Genomic DNA, 19633 nt, shown 5'->3' on the forward strand with positions numbered 1-19633 from the left:
TTTGTTCGGTTTTGGCCGATGTTCAGTTTTATCAGGTTCACAATGCATACTATTTGATATGACGGTGCCTAATAACTCATTTGGTTTAGACAGGTTTTCGGTTTATGCAGGATTCAGTTTTAGTCAAGTTTCACTGTATGTGCATTATTCAAATCAATTATGTTTGCCTTATTGCTGAACTAAAAACATACGTGTATTGTACACTTTTTTTTTTACTACACGTACATTGGCAATTATCAAATACACAACTTCAATAATATCTTAGATTACGTTTTTTTTTAAATGTTGCTATCTTGACACAACACGAGATTCGCCATTAGCATATCATGCGTTGCACGAACGCCTTACCGTATATCCCGTTTAGGTACAGATAATTTAAAGGTAACATTATTGAACACGATCACAGCCAGTTCCCAACATGCCAAAACAGTCTGCTACCAATGTTAAGCTAAAATTGATTTTTTTTATCGATCCCCCACCCCAACCCATCCCCCTCCCGCAATTTTTAAACAAAAATACCACAAGTAACTTCGAAAAAAGTGTCAGAACTTCACACGCTGAAGAAAATGTAGCTGATTTAAGTATATTTGAAAATTTTAAACTGAAATATTAGTATTTTAATGCCAAGTATGGATATACTATACAAATATATTTATTTAAAAACAGTTAAATAAGATTTAAAAATTGAAATCATTAGTTGTTTTAATACGAAGAAACAAAGGATAGGAAGAAACATTATGATTCTACATATTTCGTACAGATTAAAAAAAATCATTGCTATGTTAAAGCTTCTACCTTCAACTTGGGTTTGCTGTAGTTTAACATTCGTCCAGACTTAACTGTATTATGTAAAGTGTAAATATTATTTTTCGGATGCTAACACTTTGAAAGGAGAATACTGTTTCATATTTAGTTAATTAAAACATGCATAATATTTTGTTATGAACCTTTAACGTTATTTTATAAGTTATTGAAAGATTTAAAAGATGTCCACGGTGTTTATTGTCTGTGTTTTGTACATGTTGACAGTTTTTCGTGTTTGCAAAGCGGACGAAAATTCAAATATACAAATTCCATTAATGGATAATGTTAAGGCGCCACTTTTTGCTGATTTAAATTTGTCAACCGTGACTCAACAACTTAAGAGAGTTATTCAACAGGAGGTGAAACGCAGCGTACAAGATAGAAGTAATGGTAAGTCAGGAATAGATGTAGGCAAACAGAACAGGATTAAAGGTTAAGTCTAAGCAAACATAACAGGATGAAGGGTACTAAGTCAGGACAAACAGAACAGTATTAAGGGTAAGTAAGGGAAAACATAACAGGATTAAGGGTAAGTAAGGGCAAACATAACAGGATTAAGGGTAAGTCAGGGAAACATAACAGGATTAATGGTAAGTCAGGGCAAACAGAACAAGATTAAGGGTAAGCCAGGGCAAACAGAACAGGATTAAAAGAAAGTCGGGGCAAACATAACATGATTAAGGGTAGGTCAGGGCAAACAGAACAAGATTAAGGGGAAGTTTGGGCAATAAAAACAGGATTAAGGGAAAGTCAGGGCAAACAGAACAGGATTAAGGGAAAGTTTGGGCAATAAGAACAGAATAAAAGGTAAGTATGTGCAATAAAAACAGGATTAAGGATAAGTCAGGGCAAACAGAACAGGATTAAGGGAAAGTCAGGGCAAACAGAACGAGATTAAGGGGAAGTTTGGGCAATTAGAACAGGATTAAGGGAAAGTTTGGGCAATAAGAACAGAATTAAGGGTAAGTGAGGGTAAACAAAACAGGATAAAGGGCAAGTCAGAGCAAACATAACAGTATTTAGGGTAAGTCAGGGCAAACATAACAGAGTTAAGGAATTTCGCTGCTCAGATTCAAAATAAATAGCTTTCCATAACAATAGTATATATTGATAGTGTATTGATTGAGGAATCAAAAAAGCCCAAAAAATATATAGCGGTCAATGTGCTTGTTGTCGAGATATAAGCCATTGAAATTTTGCCTGGAAAATATTTACTCTTGTTTTTTCATAGCTTTACATGTATCATTGAACAGTTAAAATTCTCAAAAACTATTAAAAAATAAATAATAAAATAAAAATAAAAAAGCAAATGACTTATGATTATAGTCATGGGACAAAAGTGAGTTCCCAGTAAAAAAAAGTCCTATCATTTCAACTAAAATCGATATTTTTCAAAAAAAATTTACGAAGTAACTGTATGAACGATTTTCATAATATAGATACCACAAGCTGTAAAAATGTCTGAAGTTTTTTTGTGTATTTGGTTATAGTATTATTCACGCTCATTCGAATTTTCTGACGAGATGAACACAAAAAAAAAAAATATTTCTTTAAAAGTTTGCTTTTATTCTAACCAAATTAAAATCGTAAAAATTTGCATTTGTGTTTATCTCATTAGAAGATGAAAACGAAACTCAAGAAAATTATGACTAAATTATAAACAAACAAACTATATAATTTGGAAATTAGTATGGCGTTCATTATCACTGGACTAGTATATATTTGTTTAGGGGCCAGCTGAAGGACGCCTCCGGGTGCGGGAATTTCTCGCTACATTGAAGACCTGTTGGTGACCCTCTGCTGTTGTTTTTATTTGGGCGGGTTGTTGTCTCTTTGACACATTCCCCATTTCCATTCTCAATTTTAAACTTCAGACATTTTAACATCTTTTGGTATCTATTTCATAAAAATCGCTCATACAGTTACTTGGTAATATTTTTTTGAAAAATATCGATTTTAGTTGAAATGATGGGACATGTTTTTAGTGAGAACTCACTTTTGAAATGTTTAATGTTATATTTGTAATTCTCATCGGATTTTGTCAAATGTATTGACGTCGTTTCTATTATATTTATGTGTTATGGAAAGAAAAATTAATCACCGACCTCATTTATTAGATTTAATTTTGGTCAACGTAATCTGTACGATAATTTACGTTTGAAGTTGGATTCATAACAAACTGTACATAAATATATTATAGTTAATTGCTATTAATAAGTATTGCAATATGCATTGTGTTTAAATGCAATATCAGTATTTAGTTCTATTATAATCTTTAATCAATCCTAATTCTATCTTACTTTTGAGATATAGTTTTTCTTATCGTCCTTCCCTACGTCTATATCACCCTGCTCTGCCGCTCAGTAATTCTTGTATCAAGAGACCAGTCATTATCAGCGACGTCACACTGTGAGAGGAGAAGTTATCAGCGACGTCAGAATGTGAGAGGAGAAGTTATCATCGACGTCACAATGCGAGAGGAGACGTTGTCAATCTTGCTTTCGTCAAGCTTAAAACTGTCTTAGGGAGAGGGAAAAAGACCATTAATAGAACGATAAAAAGATAATCGGGTTTTCTTCGTATAGATATCGTAAAATATCAGCCGCTCGACACAATGTGAAACTTTTTAGCTCGTTCGCTACGCTCACTCGCCAAAAAAAGTTCACATTGTGGCTCGCGGCTGAAATTTTACGAAAACCCGATAATCTATACATATGTGACGTCATTTTTCTGCTGTTTCAGAAATTTCATATATTCAAATGTGACGTAATTTTTAATGCCTTTTCACCATCGTATGTGACGTCATTTTCATAATTTACTGCGTTGAGGCCTGGACTGAATCGGGTGTGTTTATTCTTTGTTGGTCTTTTTGCATTATGTATTCGTGTTTGTTTGATGTAATGAGTTAATACTTCAGTTTTATTATGTATATCTGTTATATTCATTTGATAAAATTTACTGTTTGCAATAGCATTAATTGTTCTAAATAATAAGGATGTTCTTATCCCAAGCATAAAAACATAGCCGTATTTGACACAACCTTTTTCAACTTTTGATCTTTAGTGCTGTACAATTTTGTACTTTTTTTCGCTTTTGATCTTTTATATCTGGGCGTCACTGGTGAGTCTTGTGTGGACAAGGCGCGTTTTTGGCGTATCGAATTTTAAACCTGATGCTTTTTGTTATTCATTAATCATGTGTTTCTTTGTCTAATACGTTCTCTTATTTATTTGTATTGTAGTCCTGTAATATTATGTTGTCATTTCAATGTTATATTTAACATTGCCATTAAAGTGCGAGGTTTGGCATGCCACAAAACCAGGTTCAACCCACCATTTTTTCCTTTAAAAATGTCCTGTACCAAGTTAGGAACATGGCCATTGTTATATTATAGTTCGTTTCTGTGTGTGTTACAATTTAACGTTGCGTCGTTTGGTTTCTCTTATTTTTGAGTGTAAATTGACATTGCGAAAAGACGTGTCACGGTACTTGTCTATCCCAAATTCTTGTATTTGGTTTTGATGTTATATTTGTTATTCTCGTGGGATTTTGTCTGATGCTTGGTCCGTTTCTGTTTGTGTTACATTGTAGTGTTGTGTCGTTGTTCTCCTCTTATATTTATGCGTTTCCCTCAGTTTAATTTGTTACCCCGATTTTGTTTTTTGTCCATGCATTTATGAGTTTGAACAGCGGTATACTACTGTTGCCTTTATTTGTCCCATGACTGTACACGTAAACGATGTATAGAAAGAAAATTGGAGGTCCATTGGCAAAATCGTTTATCTGACAAAAAATCCAAAACACGACAAGCAAACATCCTTAATTACACGTCAGAAAAACAGAACAGTATAATGTGGACGTCAGGGTGGACATAACAGGACTAAGTATGTTTCACAAACGTGTATGACGTCATATCTCCTGTTACTGTGTTAAACACTAGACATTTAGAAACTGTTCATCCGCTTCAGAATATCTAATCAAAGTTCACAAAAAAAAGATTTTCAAGTGAAAAGGTTGAGTGCTTTGAATTGTATATTAATGCAATAATTATATATGTCCGATGCCATGGCCATAATGTACATTGTGTGAACCTTTATAAGTCATCAATGACGTAAATAATAGCCAACGTAAATGTCGTAATATTGTTTTATGGTCACGGACAGGCCAATTAATTTAACGCAGATTTCCATGCAGTTTGATACAAGGAATATATCGTGTGCATAATATAGATAACAGGCAGTAGATCATTTTTACTTATTCAGATCTGAGCAGAATAATAGAAACTTACCGATAACCGGAAGTTGTTAACCGTTTCTTGTAAAAATTTGTTAGTATAGTTTCTATGAATTTATTGATATTTGGTGGCATTTGTTACAGACTTTAATTGCTATTTGAACGGATATTTAAGACAAATCAAAACGCGTTCTGATTTTCCATACGCTACCAAAGTTCTGTTATAAATTTATTGATTGATTTGCAGATAGTGGGAATTGTGACCGAAAAATTGATGCATTGGAGAAAACCCTACAGGACTTGGTGGTAAATTATACAAATACACTGAATCAGCTGACTAAAACGGTTGAAACGATATCTCCAGGTTTGTTAAATACTTACTTAATTTTAATAATAGATTGTGATCTTGCCTTTTTATGATAAGGAGCTCCCTCATATTATTTTTTTGGGGGGAGGGGGGCGGGGTGGTTGCTGCTGAAAAAAAAGATGTTAGTATACAACATAGTGAAACATGAAAATAGGTACACTTAGATTAAAATTTATCACCCAAAATATATGTTAATAGGAAATATACAATCAATTAGTAAAATCACATAAAAAAATTGAAATCGTAAAAGACAAGGACATTTCCTTTATCTGTTAAGTTTCCAAATACCACAAAAAAAAATCAATTTGAACTACAATTTGCGGTGTCATTACCAGTAATAAACATGTTAAAACATTTGCAATAATAAAAAGAACGTCGCATTTTGGACATTGCTCAAACCTACCATTTCCTAGGTATATGATTTTTTTTTATCCATATACACCATTGTTATCATAATCCGGTAGTTTCCGAAAAAAGCTTTATATTTGTTAAACATGTATCATGATACTTTTCTATCAATCACGTGATTAATAATGAATGTCATGGATGTCTACAGACGACTAAGGCAGCAACCATTTTATTTTCGGGGGAGAGTCAAAAACAAATATTTTTTTCTCCAAAAACTGGAATCCATAGCCCCCCCCCCCGAAAATCAAATGGTTGCTGCCTAAAACTACCAAGATGAAAAACATATCACGTAACTATTACGAATTATGATCTCTATGAAAAAATATTCTTATATACGTTAACAGTTTACATTTGAATAAAACTTTTGTCCGTTATTGACATCTAAATACTTTGAATGTTACATTTGATTTGGCGTTTTTGTAAACAGCTAGCTGCCAAGAGCCATACCAGAGGATAGGCAGCGGATGTTATTTCATCAGTGATAACAAAGTTTCGGGTAATGCAGCCTTTGTACGTATGCATTACATATAAATAATTATTATACTGCAATCAGCTATTTTACTATACAGATAAAGCTATACGTATAAACGTTAGCTTTATACGTCAATGGCCTCAACTAACCTATAAGCCCCGCCTCCTTACCGGAACTACTGTATTTCATCAACAACGTCACGTCACGACCATGACAGTAATAAAGTAAAGTAACAATGGTCAAACTTTTATGAATTTAAACTTTTATGTCTTCAAATTGGTTATTGATATAGTACCATGTTTATCAAATGATATTAATTAAGTTCATTTTCCCTTTCTAATTCCTTAATATGTCAATGTCTTACCGCCTGGACTACGCTCATAGGGAAATACCCCAAAATGGTATCCCAAGAGGGAAATTCCAAACACTTTTTTTAACAATTTTTGTTAGGCCATACCAATTTAATTTCTTGTTCTACGGATTTTTGGACTCCAGAAATTGGGGCGAGCGAGCGATTTGAAAATTTTAATAAAAAAATATTTATTTTGCAAATTTTTGAGGCGAAGCTTGAAAAGTAAAGGCGAGCGATTACATATTTTTTTGTAAACATAAAATAGTAGGTTTTGACAATATTAAAACTTGATTTATCACTTGTACTTTGACATTTCTTTAATTTATGAAGTATTTTTCCCTGTTCACCAATAAATAATTGAATAATTAGATTTGGTATATTAATGAGACAATTCTCCATCCAAGTCATAATCAGGTTGGGAACAACCCCTCAATTTTATAAATATCCCTTTTATGAGGGGTCAATATAAGTTACAATATATTTTTTTGTAAATAAAACTTTTTAGTACATAGAGCTCATATTTTCCCAAAGAGCTATAATATATCTATCTGGTATTAAATGGTCAAAACATGCCCAAGAATTTTGTAATATTCCTGGACTTAGGCCATGTTAACACATTTCCTTTAATATTATTCAAAATAAATAATATCATAAATAATTCTCTTTAAGAATATAGTAATGTTGTTTAAAATTATTTAAATATGATGTATTTCTCCTCTCTTTTAGTTTTTAAGTTCTTCAAAGGATTAAATTTTGTATAGTAACACTATGCAAATCCTTGGTATTTCTTCAAGTTTCTCCTTTACAACAGTGAGGCAGCAACCATTTGATTTTCTGGGGAGGGGGGGGGGGGGGTCTATGGTTTCTTTTGGAAAAAAAAGTTTGTTTCCAGTTTTTGGAGAAAAAAATAATTTGTTTTTGATTCTGAGAAAAAAAAATGTTTGTTTCACCCTCAGCTGCCACTATATGAAATGCTAAAAAATTGAAAGAAAAAAATTGTTTTCGCCTTGTCGCAAAAAAAATAGATTGTTTTTCATAGCCCCCCCCCAGAAAATCAAATGGTTGCTGCCTAAAATGACCCCATATGTGCCCTTCTGAGGGATAATAGCAAAATGCAGGTCATAGTACGTACGGCGGAGCTTTGACCCAGACCAAACAGCAAGCTATAAGGGACCCCAAAATTATAAGTGTACACAATTCGAACAGGAAAACCAACGATCTAATTTTTATATATACAAACGGGAAAATACCAAATAATATTTATGAACATCAACGAACGATATCTAACTGCTGAACGACAGGCCCCTGAATCAATCAGGACAGGTACATAAACATGCAGGGGGTATGGATAGTTTTGTATCGCCAGCATATTGCAGTTGAAGGCATTTCTTTCCGAAGTTCTTTGAAGTTTATTTCTAACAAGAACATATTTTGATAGGGAATCTAAGTAAGGGGGAAGGAAACCAATGTTTTGTTCTGTACAGGTATTTTCTTCTGTTTTCTATTTATATCGGAGCACTCCCATTTGGGATAAATGGGTTTCATGCTGAATCAAATATTATCACAGACATTGACACTGTGTACTTGGTTGTTTATATGTTTAAAATCGTTATAAATACATGTTAGATTGTGATTATAAAAACAAGTGCAAATATCTGTTTATAATATTTACAAAAAAACAACGGTGCGGGAAATGGACACGATTACATTTCCGGATGCGGGAAGCGGGAATATAAAAAAATAAAAAAATTCGGCATTGAAAAAATTAGGTGCGGGCGGGTCCGTCGAACAAGGAATTAGATTGGTGTGGCCTTACATATTTTTTTCATTATTAATTTTTTTTTCGATTTCAGTATAAAGACAATATACGTATAGTGTCTTGAAATATGAAATTTATTTGTATTCGGCACGAAACGGGAAAATGCTCGGTAGAACCTCGCATTTTCCCGTTTCTAAGCCTCATACAAATAAATTTCATATTTCAAGACACTATACATGTACGTATATTGTCTAATTCTTCTTTTATAACAATAGCTAGATTGCACCTTTATAAATATATTGTTGATCATCCTTTATTTAAACAAATATTATTGATTGATAGAAATTCGTTTTTGTGTATGTACTTAAAAGCAAATGTGCCTTATATGCATTTTGTGTTGATTAATACTAGGCAACAGTTTTGGACGAAAACCATCATTTCACCTCTGATCGATATTTTCGTTCACACACTACAACTTTGCTTGATTTGTACACATTAAGTTTAAACTGATAACATTCATGTAACAACGAACAAGTGGTCTTATTTTTTTAACAAAAATCCCCAAAAGAACAAGAAGATGGGTGCATTTCCGGATGCTTATTGCTTGTAAAGAACTTTGTACAAAATATTGAGGCATATCAATGCAACAAGATGAAGCCAGGATGTTTTCTGTAGCAATATTCTAAGTCTATTGCTTCAGACTTAATACACCAATATCTATTTTAAATCATGTTCATGAGTGCAACTATCGATGAGTCCATATTCACTTTTTTCAGCTATGTGGATTCATTTATTTCCGTGGGTATCAATGTTCATGGATTCCTGAAAACTTATTTCTGGGATATTTGATTTCCTGGTTTCGCCAATCTCTGTATACAAAGAATATTGAAAATATCTTATTCGTTGAAAATTTGAATTCGTGGTTCAGCTCATACCACGAAACCCAAATAAATGTGAACCAACGATTAAAAATGAATCTACGGTCCTTAGAATACCTGACTAGTCAATGTTCTTTATTCTTGTATCATTCGGAGGATACATGTATGCAAAATTTGTAGGAAAACAAACAACAAAACCAGTATATTTTTGGTACGGTGTATGGCTTCAGACCGTATGTACCAATATCTATTTGAATCATGTTCATGTGTACTACTATAAATGAGTAAATACGTTACAAACTGTTTTTTTTTTTTGTTTTTTTTTTAATCGTTCAGGTTATATCGATATCAGTCCTTAGAATATCTGACTAGTCCTGGTTCTTTATTCTTACTAACCAGGCTAGCTGTACAGAACCTGGAGCTTATTTGGCTAACTTTGAAACCATAGAAGAGGCAATGGTTATGATCTTATTCCTTCAGAAGAAGAAAACAGGTATTAACAAACATTTGTTAAAGCTTTATCAGGGGTCTTTGTTTGAATTATTTTGCAGTCTGCGAAATCATTCAATATCTTAACTAAACTAGACGTTTGTCTGTTTATAAGCTCAAATAATTCTGAGTTTCTCGTTGTTTGAAGAACCACTTGTGTCTTATATGAATAGCTTGAAGTTGCCTAAATTTACCATTTGAAAATTCACAGGGACTTTCCGGTTGGAATTTTCCTCAAAAATCGATATTTCTGTGATTTTACCATTAATGTTAACAGGAAAAAGTAAATACAGATTTCGTTTGGAAAGTACAGTTATATCTTGTACTAAGATACTTTAGTTGCACCTACTATTTAAACGTAAAAGGTTGATATGATAAACGTTACACGGACGTAGAAAATTAACCGACTTTATTTAAAACTCGTTGTATATAAACTAGTCATTTTTGTCATGGTGTTGTCATCATTGCCCTTTTCATAGAACCAATTTCCACGACATGAACACTTATGTTTTTTATGTGCAAGACCATACGAGTGTTTCGACCGTACACGTACGCGGTCTGGACCGTATGCGTACTTTTTTTCATTTAATTGTTATAATATTAATTTGTAAATTCAATAAAAGATTTATGATAAAATTGAAAAATGAAATGGGGAATGTGTTGAAAAACAGCCGAAGGCCACTAATGGGTCTTCAATGTAGCGAGAAACCCCCGCACCCGGAGGCGCCCTTCAGCTGGCCCCTCAAAAAATGTATACTATTATGATGAATGCTTGTCTAAGATTAATCCCTTTAATCCAAATGCATATATGAGCTAATTAGTCATATACTGTGTTGATATACTCATATGGTCCGACCGTAAGCGCACGGGCGGACCATATGAGTAAAATGCATACTGTCTGGACCGTACAAATACGGTCCAAATACTTATATGGTTTGGAACATTTATATTTGATACAAATGTTACTTAAAAGCTACCAAGATTTTAAATTTTGAAATAATTAAGAAACTGGGACTTTTACTTCTTTACTAGCACAGCGAAAACGATTATGATGATGATGATGATTTCAATTTTCTTTTAGGTAATTCCTATTACGTTGGAGGACGAAACATTAACAGATATCTCCCAAATGGTGATTGGCGGTGGATAAAACATGGTAAAGCCACACCGATGACATACTTTGCCTTTGAGGAAGGACAACCTTCAGGAACAGCTAAAGATGAACAGGACTGCATGTTTTTCTATGCCACTAACAGATACCAGTTTTATGATATTCATTGCGATAATAAAAGATATTATGGCGGTTATATTTGTGAAAAATAAAATTATTATATTAAATTAACATATGCATTTAGCGAAAGATGATTATTTGTTTTTCTTTCTCAGCAACGATCGTGTAATTACTTGACTGTTTCTTTATTGGCCCTGTTACATTGTATATATTCGAGGTCACCCGAAACCCGAACAGGGCTAATTTTTAAACAGCCAGTTCACAACAATTTTATTAAAAGATTTTAAAGAAACTTGCACCTGTCTTTTTCCACGTCCATGGTTTTGTCAACATTGTCAGATCTGATTTCTCGTCCAATTACTCAATATTTCGCTACTACGGTTAATTGTATCTCGCAAATATAAAGTATCTAGGACTTATATATCAGCCAGTTTACCTATTGTTACTTTTGGATCGTCTGCGTTCTTATGATTGATCAACGGAAATAAAACAATGTCAATGGTCAGAAGTCGTACTAAAAATGATGTGAAATATTTCCGTTTCAAGATCTTCAAGATGTACAACATTAACACTTTGAATTCGAAGATTTTAAATAAAAAAAGTATACTTGAAATGCTTTTCAGGCATAACAAAACGTCCAAAGTTAATTAAGGTGTACGAAAATTAAACCCGGAAGTGAATTCCCGTATTGACCCTTTTCGAAAAGCAATATTTACTCTTGATTTATATAGACAGTGGAACGTCACTAATATTGCACATGACGATTTATCCGTATAAGGGCTGATTTCCCTACCTCACTTAATAATATCAAATACGCCACAAATCGAACGAACACGGTTTTGCCTATACTATTCCACTTATTTTAAATTTCAACAATATGATTGAAAGGGTAGGATATCAAGAATATTTTTGTTAACGCTTCCTAACTTTAAGTGGTGCACGTTATTATATTATATATTTTATTTATGTAGGACTCGGTTCGCTGGGGACGCTGAAGTGCGATGCATTTCGTGAATGAGTTACCTAAGGTCAGGTGGTATAAATAATCTTATCATAGATACCAGGATTGAAATTTTATATGTTTATGCAAGACGCGCGTTTTGTCTACAAAAAATTCATCAGTGACGCTCGAATCCAAAACAGTTAAAAAGGCCAAATAAAGTACGAAGTTGAAGAGCATTGAGGACAAACATTCCTAAATGTTTTGCCAAATAAAGCAATAGTAGACATCAGTGAGTAATTACATAGGACTAGAAGCATTCGAAGGGAAAACTCAGAGAATTGAAACTGAAACTCATTGAAAGATGAAAACATGAAAAAAACTAAGAAAATGTGTTGACAAGCTAACTTTGTAACACAGATTGTTCATTAAATGTGTGAGGGTAGGTGTGAATATTTTTAAGGTTTGCTCGGAATACAACTTAACGTTATCATTTGCTTAACTCTGGGACCATCTTATTTGGTATAACTTGATTTAATAGTCCAACACGTACTGTTCATCATAAGTAATTGTAATGAGATCACAATCTATTTTTCTTTTATCCTGCAAGCAGCCTTGTATAGTACAAATAACATGTATACAATATAGTTGTACATAAAAAGGACGTTCTTATCCCAGGATGAAAACACTAGCCGAAATGGTCACAACTTTTTGAACTTTTGGTTCTCAGTGCTCCTCAATTTTGTATTTGTTTTGGTTAGTCGTGTGTCATTTGTGTGAAAATGTTAAACCTGGTAACTTTTGTTAGCTATTATTTGTGTGTTTCTCTGTCCTAGATGTTATCCGGTTTATTTGTATGTAGTCCTGCCATATAATGTTGTCATTTTAATGTTATATTTAACATTGCCATATAACAGGGAGGCTTGGCATGCCACAAAACCAGATTCAACCCCCCCCCCCCCCCCCCCCCGCCCATTTTTCTTTTAATGTCCTGTACCAAGTGGAGAAAATGGCCACTGTTATATTACAGTTGGTTTCTGTGTATTACACTTTAATGTTGTGTTTCTGTTGTGTCGTAGTTCTCCTTTTATATTTGATGCGTTTTCCTAAGTTTTAGATTGTAACTCGGATTTGTTTTTTTCTCAATCGATTTACTTTCATACTACTGTTGCCTTTATTTATAAAAATACATTTTTGCTTTCTATGTACTTGTACAAACAGACTGCCTTGACTCCACATCCATGTTGACCAAGCCGTAATATGGATATTTCTATTTCCGTACCAGATCATTTTGGTGCCTTCTTTGAGGTCTACGTTTACACTATGTTGATTTCTTTGAAAAATTAAAGATCATGCTACAGATTTGAATAACTAAAGCTTCAATTGTTTGGAGTAAATTTCAGAATAAAAATAAGGTATGATGTACATTGTCGAAAATAAAAAAATTATTTGTACTCAGCAAGCCTCGCTATTTGTCCTGTTTCTAAAGCTCATACAAATACATTTTATTTTTTCCCGACAATGTACATATATTGTATGTATACATGTTAAAACATATGTTTTTATTTAGAATATGATAAATATATTGAAGAAAGTAATAAGCATGTAATTGAACATTATAAGCTAACATTATAAGCTGTCATTATATATATGTTGAGTGATTGCCACTGAGAACAACGATCGAATGATGTATGGCACTGTTTGTTTTTAAAACAAGAGCAAAACCCAAAGACTAGTCAAACAATAGACTGATTGATTGGTGTTTAACACCACTTTCGGCACTTATGTGCTATTACATGGTGATAATGTTTAATGGGTGGATGACGCCACACTGTCCATAGAGAATGATCTTAATTGTATTGTCAACAAATACACACCAAGCAGAAAGAAAAGGATGCTATATATTCCAATCCGATGTGTAATTAATAATTTGATCAATTCTCTGAGTAAAGACATAAAGGTTGTTTCTTTAATTGAATCAACTCATTATGGGGAGGATGGAATAAACAGAACATTTAGATAAAGACCAGAAACAAGTTTCCGTTGTATGAAATTTCTGTTTACATAATTTATTCCCTTTGAAATTCACCTGTGCATTTGTAGACAATGTCGGACGCAAAAACTTGTGACACACGTCATCACTAATTGAAAAGTTCTTGCGTGTAGAAATTATGAATTTTCATGTACATAAATCTAAATATTAATATTTTACGAACCCTTCTATCGGTTCATGGTGTTTATACCGTTCAAGTACCAGACGTTATAATATCTGAAGGTCAAAGTATTTTTGGCGCAGTTCAGTCGAAAATCTCAGTTTATTTACTAAATCTTTATATTCAAAGAGGCAAGTAGAAGTTTTATATTACTTTGGTACATATGATTTTCACATATCAATACTTGAAAAACAACAGTGTCTAAACGCTAGTTCTTTTGAGTTTTCTTTTTTTCACGGTAATAGAAAGATTTTGAGTGTCATGTGATAACAGGATGATAATTTGAGAATGTAATTTTTGAAAAACGAAAGTGTATTTGTCAACATACTAGCAAAACTATAAAAATATAGCAAATTAAACCAACAATGAGTTAAACAATAGATATAGGAAGATGTGGTATGAATACAAATGAGACATCTCTCCACCCAAGTCACAATTAATAAAAGTAAACCATTACAGGTCAAGGTAAGTTCTTCAATAAGGAGCCTAGACTCACACCGAACAATAAGCTATAAAGAGCCGCAGAAATTACTAGTGTAAAACCGTCCAAACTGGAAAACAAACGGTCATATCTATATATAAAAAAAACAAACGAGAAACACTTATGAATCTCATAAACAGACGACAACCACTAACCATCAGATTCCTGACATAGGACAGGTGCAAACAATTGCAGCGGGATCAAAAGTTGTTTATGGTAACAAACCATATGGTTGCAATGCCAAAACTGATGGTATAGGTAGTATATCTAGTCCATTGTGTACCTCATTAAATGTGATGCATATTTTCAACTCTACTCCTCGACGTATACGCAGTCATGGTCATCGTTATTATACATTACCTACTCTTAATGATGTCTCTTTTACTGACTTACTGCTATTTATACAAAAGCCGTTAGGTATTCATCACATTCGCACGAAACTTTATTCATTACCCCTTTCAAAACTTCGTTCACTGTTCAATTCATGTTTGGAAACCAATGTTACAAACCCTCATTAAAACCAATACAAACTTACAGCTATAAATTCGGATACGGATATTGCAAGTCACAGACTTTACAAGCTAGTCCGCATTGGAAAAGAGAAAAAAGAGAAAAACATATTTCCTTAATCAATATTCCGTTGCCAACAAAGGTCTCGATGGCGTCAACTTAGGCAACATCCTTCATAAAAAGATAGTCAATCGAAAGTACCTCCTTATTTCAAAGACCAGTCTGTACCGATCATTTGTATACCTATACTAAACCTATTGCAACCAACATTTTCAATTACAAACACGTTTTGCAGGATCTCAGTATTGATGACTTCAAGTCTAAACCTCCTGATTGAACTTGTGGTAGTTCCCAATTCACATATAATCCGGCTGGCCATGTTATCACCAGTGACCTCAACATTGTTAATAACACTTGCCTACGAAATGTGTTATCGAAAGGTCCAAAATATCGTGAGCCATCATCCATCAATTATAAATACAACTTTAATTTTTTTATGGATTCAGTCGAGGATTATGCCAGGTAATGGACTACGCGTTAGAAGGAAGACGTAGACACTCTTTCCGAATGGATAAAAACAGTAAGGTTGTTGATACAAATCAGAATTAAGAAACTGAAGTGGTCTATCAATCTCCATGCTACGTCAATCTTTAGAGACCCTTATGTTGCAAAACACTTATCCTACCTCCATGACAAATATGTTGTTGTCCCCGCAGGTAAAGCCCCAAACAATATCGTGTTTGTGTGTAAAACTCATTGCATTAACTGCTTGATAAATGAATTAGGCATTGACAATTCACTTAAAAACCCAACATATACCCTCACGACACTTACCAAAGAGGAAATCCTGGATAATCATAGGTCTGTGCTATGTTCCTTTGGAATTTCAACCAAAGATGATGAACTGGATCTTCTATCATTGTATTGTACATTGCTTGGTCTTCCAAGTGCTCGACGAAACCTCTTTCTAAATTATTAACATCTAATTTATCAGCATTTAAAGACGGGATTCAAAGTTATTGTGAAACTGCCTAATCTAGAGGTGGTGTGAATCAGATGTGGATTTTTAAAATTCCAAAGATCTTTTAGAGTACATACAATCTAACTCTAGTTCATCTTATTATAGTATTAATCTATCCCATTGAACGAGAGATACAGGGTAATACAGATATAGTTAAGTCGGCCTCATATCTCGACTTACATCTTGAAATTGGAGTCAATGAGGGTCGATTGAAAACAAAACTTTACGACAAAAGGGATAATTTCGGCTTTCCAATTGTGAACTTTCCATTTCTAAGTAACAACATTCCAGCACCTGCATACGGTATATACATCTCCCAATTGATACGATGTTCCCGTGCTTGTATTTCCTATCATGATTTTCTTGAAAGGGTTGTTGCTCACAAAGAAGCTATTAAATCAAGAGTTCCTAATGGTGAAGTTGAAATCATCTCTTCGTAAATTTGACGGACGCCATTACGAGTTGGTTGAACGTTATGGAATAACCGTTTCACAAATGGTATCCTACAATCCCCTTCCCTTTCATATAATATTTATGTGACCTACCGAATTAGACTACTATTTACCGGATTTGTTATCTCATTAGCAACACGACGGGTGCCACATGTGGACCAGGATCTACTTACCCTTCCGGAGCACATGAGATCACCCCTAGTTTATAGTGGGGTTCGTGTTGTTTATTCTTTAGTTTTCAATGTTGTGTCATGTGTACTATTGTTTGTCTGTTTGTCCTTTTCTTTTTTAGCCATGACGTTGTCAGTTTATTTTCGAATTATGAGTTTGACTGTCCCTCTGGTATCTTTCAGTATGCAATATCAATTGGAATGACTTAACTCAATAAAAAAAAAAAAAACCAAGTGACTCAAATAAACACACAATGAACGAATGAACAAGATATATGATACCATATAAATACAGAGCTAATACAAATAAGAATCAGTAATTTTTTATTAAAATTTTCAAATTTGAGTAACATTTTCTCATTATTTTGAAACTACAGCATTAATCTACCCGTGTATTGCCATTTTAAAAGCAGTAGTGTGTTATTGTACATGTTGTCTCCGACAAACACGTACTAAACTTTACTTCTTGTGATCTTGATATCTGATTTATTATCATTATTAATTGGTGTCGTTTATGAATCATATGTTTCGCAGTTACATTATTCTAGAGCTTGTTCTTGTCGTTTATCTTATGATGGTATGCTACTAAATCCTTAACGGGAGAGATTGTGCTTGATATTCCTACGATGAAGACGCAATCTGTCAATCAGTTTAATTGAATAAACTGGAGCTGACATGACAGTTACTGCTAGTAGTTCTTTGTTTTTTGTGTATCATTTTCAAAAAAACATGTTTAGCTTGGTCACAATTTTTGTTGATAGTCTTGTATGATTTTTAATTTTAGTTTCTTTTATATATATTTTGGAGTTTAGTATGAAGTCATGTATCATTGAACTAGTACACAGTTGTATTTAGGGCCAGCTGAAGTACACCGCTGAGTTCGGGATTTTCTTGCTGTATAGAAGACCCATTGGTGGTCTTAGGGTGTTTTTGCTCTTTGGTAGGGTTGTGGTCTCTTTGACACACCCCCAATTACATTATCAATGTCAAAACTGATAAATGTCATGCCAAGAGTTGAAGATAAATGTACAATATGATATAAGTGTTTGTCTTTTTCGTTGTTGTGTGTCGCAACGATGACAAAACACTATTAGAAATACATATAATATAGCTCTGTGTTAACAAAATCAATGATCATAATTTCTATTGTTCAATAGGTGGATATAAACATGATAAAAGAAAATTTAATTATGATCAATTATTTCGTACTAATTGTTTATCAGTGTGATTAATCGATGATAGTAACATTTTCCGAAATCAAAATTATTACCTACACTACAAAAGTAAAAAAAAATTGAAGAGACCCGGTTTAGGCTGAATTTGCATAAATTTTAACTCGACATTCTTAATTTGTCTGAATAATTTTTTATTTTTTTTTTACATGGTATTAATTTTTCTAATAAGGTTTTTGATTTTTCTTGACTTGTTGCTTATGATATGATCTTTCTAATTTTAAAGCCAAGTTAGACTTTTGGCCCCAATTTTACGGTCCACTGAACATATAAAATGAAAGTGGGAGTTTCAGGTTAAAGTTTTTGGTCAAGGTAGTTTTTCAGGAAGCTGAAGTCCAATCAACTTGAAACTTTAAGTTAGTACACTTGTGGCTTATGATATGATCTTTCTAATTTTAAAGCCAAATTAGAGATTTGACTCCAATTTCACGGTCCAGTGAACATAGAAAATGAAAATGGGAGTTGCAGGTTAAAATTTTTGGTCAAGGTAGTTTTTAATGAAGTTGAAGACCAAACAACTTGAAACTTAGTATACATGTTCCCTTTATGGTATGATCTTTCTAATTTTAATGCCAAATTAGATTTTTTGCCTAATTTCAAGGTCCATTGAACATGGAAAATTATACTGCGAGTTTGGCATCCGTATACTTAGGACATATTCTTGTTAATTCCTTAATTAATCCCCTATCAATATGTCAGTCTGGGGTCTCACTGGCAGAAGTAAATTTTATTTACCTATTTCCGTAAAAAAAAATTACGGTTACGCGTAATCTGTATTTTAACGCATTTTCGAGATCGGTAATATTTTCGAATTTACCGCCGTATGACACGAGAACGCTATCCCATGATGCTTTTGTACATTGTTCAGCTTGTAGTTGCGTGATTGTGCGGGTCAGAGATCAACGAAAACAGGTAAATATTTAGTATTTATCGATTTCCAGGTAAAAATAGTGTCATAATAAGCCAACTACGATTGGCCAACTGGGACAGGCACAAATTATTCAGTGCTAGGTTATATTTTTACCGTGGTTTTCGATCTTTTCTGCGTTGTTTTTTCTAACTTTAAGAAAGGGGCACGAAGCATTTCAAGTAGCGCACGTGGCTTCAAAAGTTGAACCATTTTAAGAAGTTTACGCGTATGCGTAAACTTTAATAAAATAGTGAAAAGTGGAAGATAACTCTGTCAGTCTTATAAGATTTAGGGTTTGGGACCATTAAGAAAGTTAAATAATTTTAAAACAAGTTCAGAGACGTGCAGTAGATACCATTGAATTTTATGAAGAAAAAAGAAAGAAAAAAACCCGCATTTTAGTTTTGGGGGTCACACCTATAATCCGACAGTCCCATAATCCGACAGTCCGATAATCCGACAGTCCTATAATCCGACAGCCCGATAGTCCGATGCACGGTCACTTGTCTCTGAAAAGTATGCCTATATAGACATGGAACGTTTGTAAATTGGTATATTTTTTCACACAGAAAATTAACAAATCAGTCAGTATGACGTCTTGTACAGGATCGCAATAATCCCATACGAATCGGAAATGAACGGAATCCGGGTCCGTTCACCTTAAAACATGAAGATAGTATAACGCAGTCAGGATTCTACTTCGTCAAAATT

General features: G+C 33.4%; 1 protein-coding gene across 1 annotated transcript; it reads left to right on the forward strand.

The window, feature by feature from the left end:
* The first annotated feature begins 884 nt into the window (after positions 1-884).
* On the forward strand, positions 885-11114 carry LOC143058387 (C-type lectin domain family 6 member A-like). The gene is made up of 5 exons (XM_076231885.1): positions 885-1194; positions 5285-5401; positions 6240-6322; positions 9673-9766; positions 10844-11114. The coding sequence occupies exons 1-5, from the start codon at positions 987-989 to the stop codon at positions 11083-11085; spliced, it is 744 nt and encodes a 247-aa protein (XP_076088000.1). The 5' UTR covers positions 885-986; the 3' UTR covers positions 11086-11114.
* The last annotated feature ends 8519 nt before the right edge of the window (positions 11115-19633 follow it).

This window comes from Mytilus galloprovincialis, chromosome 14, assembly GCF_965363235.1.
Source record: "Mytilus galloprovincialis chromosome 14, xbMytGall1.hap1.1, whole genome shotgun sequence".
In the NCBI taxonomy this organism is placed as follows: Eukaryota; Metazoa; Mollusca; class Bivalvia; order Mytilida; family Mytilidae; genus Mytilus; species Mytilus galloprovincialis.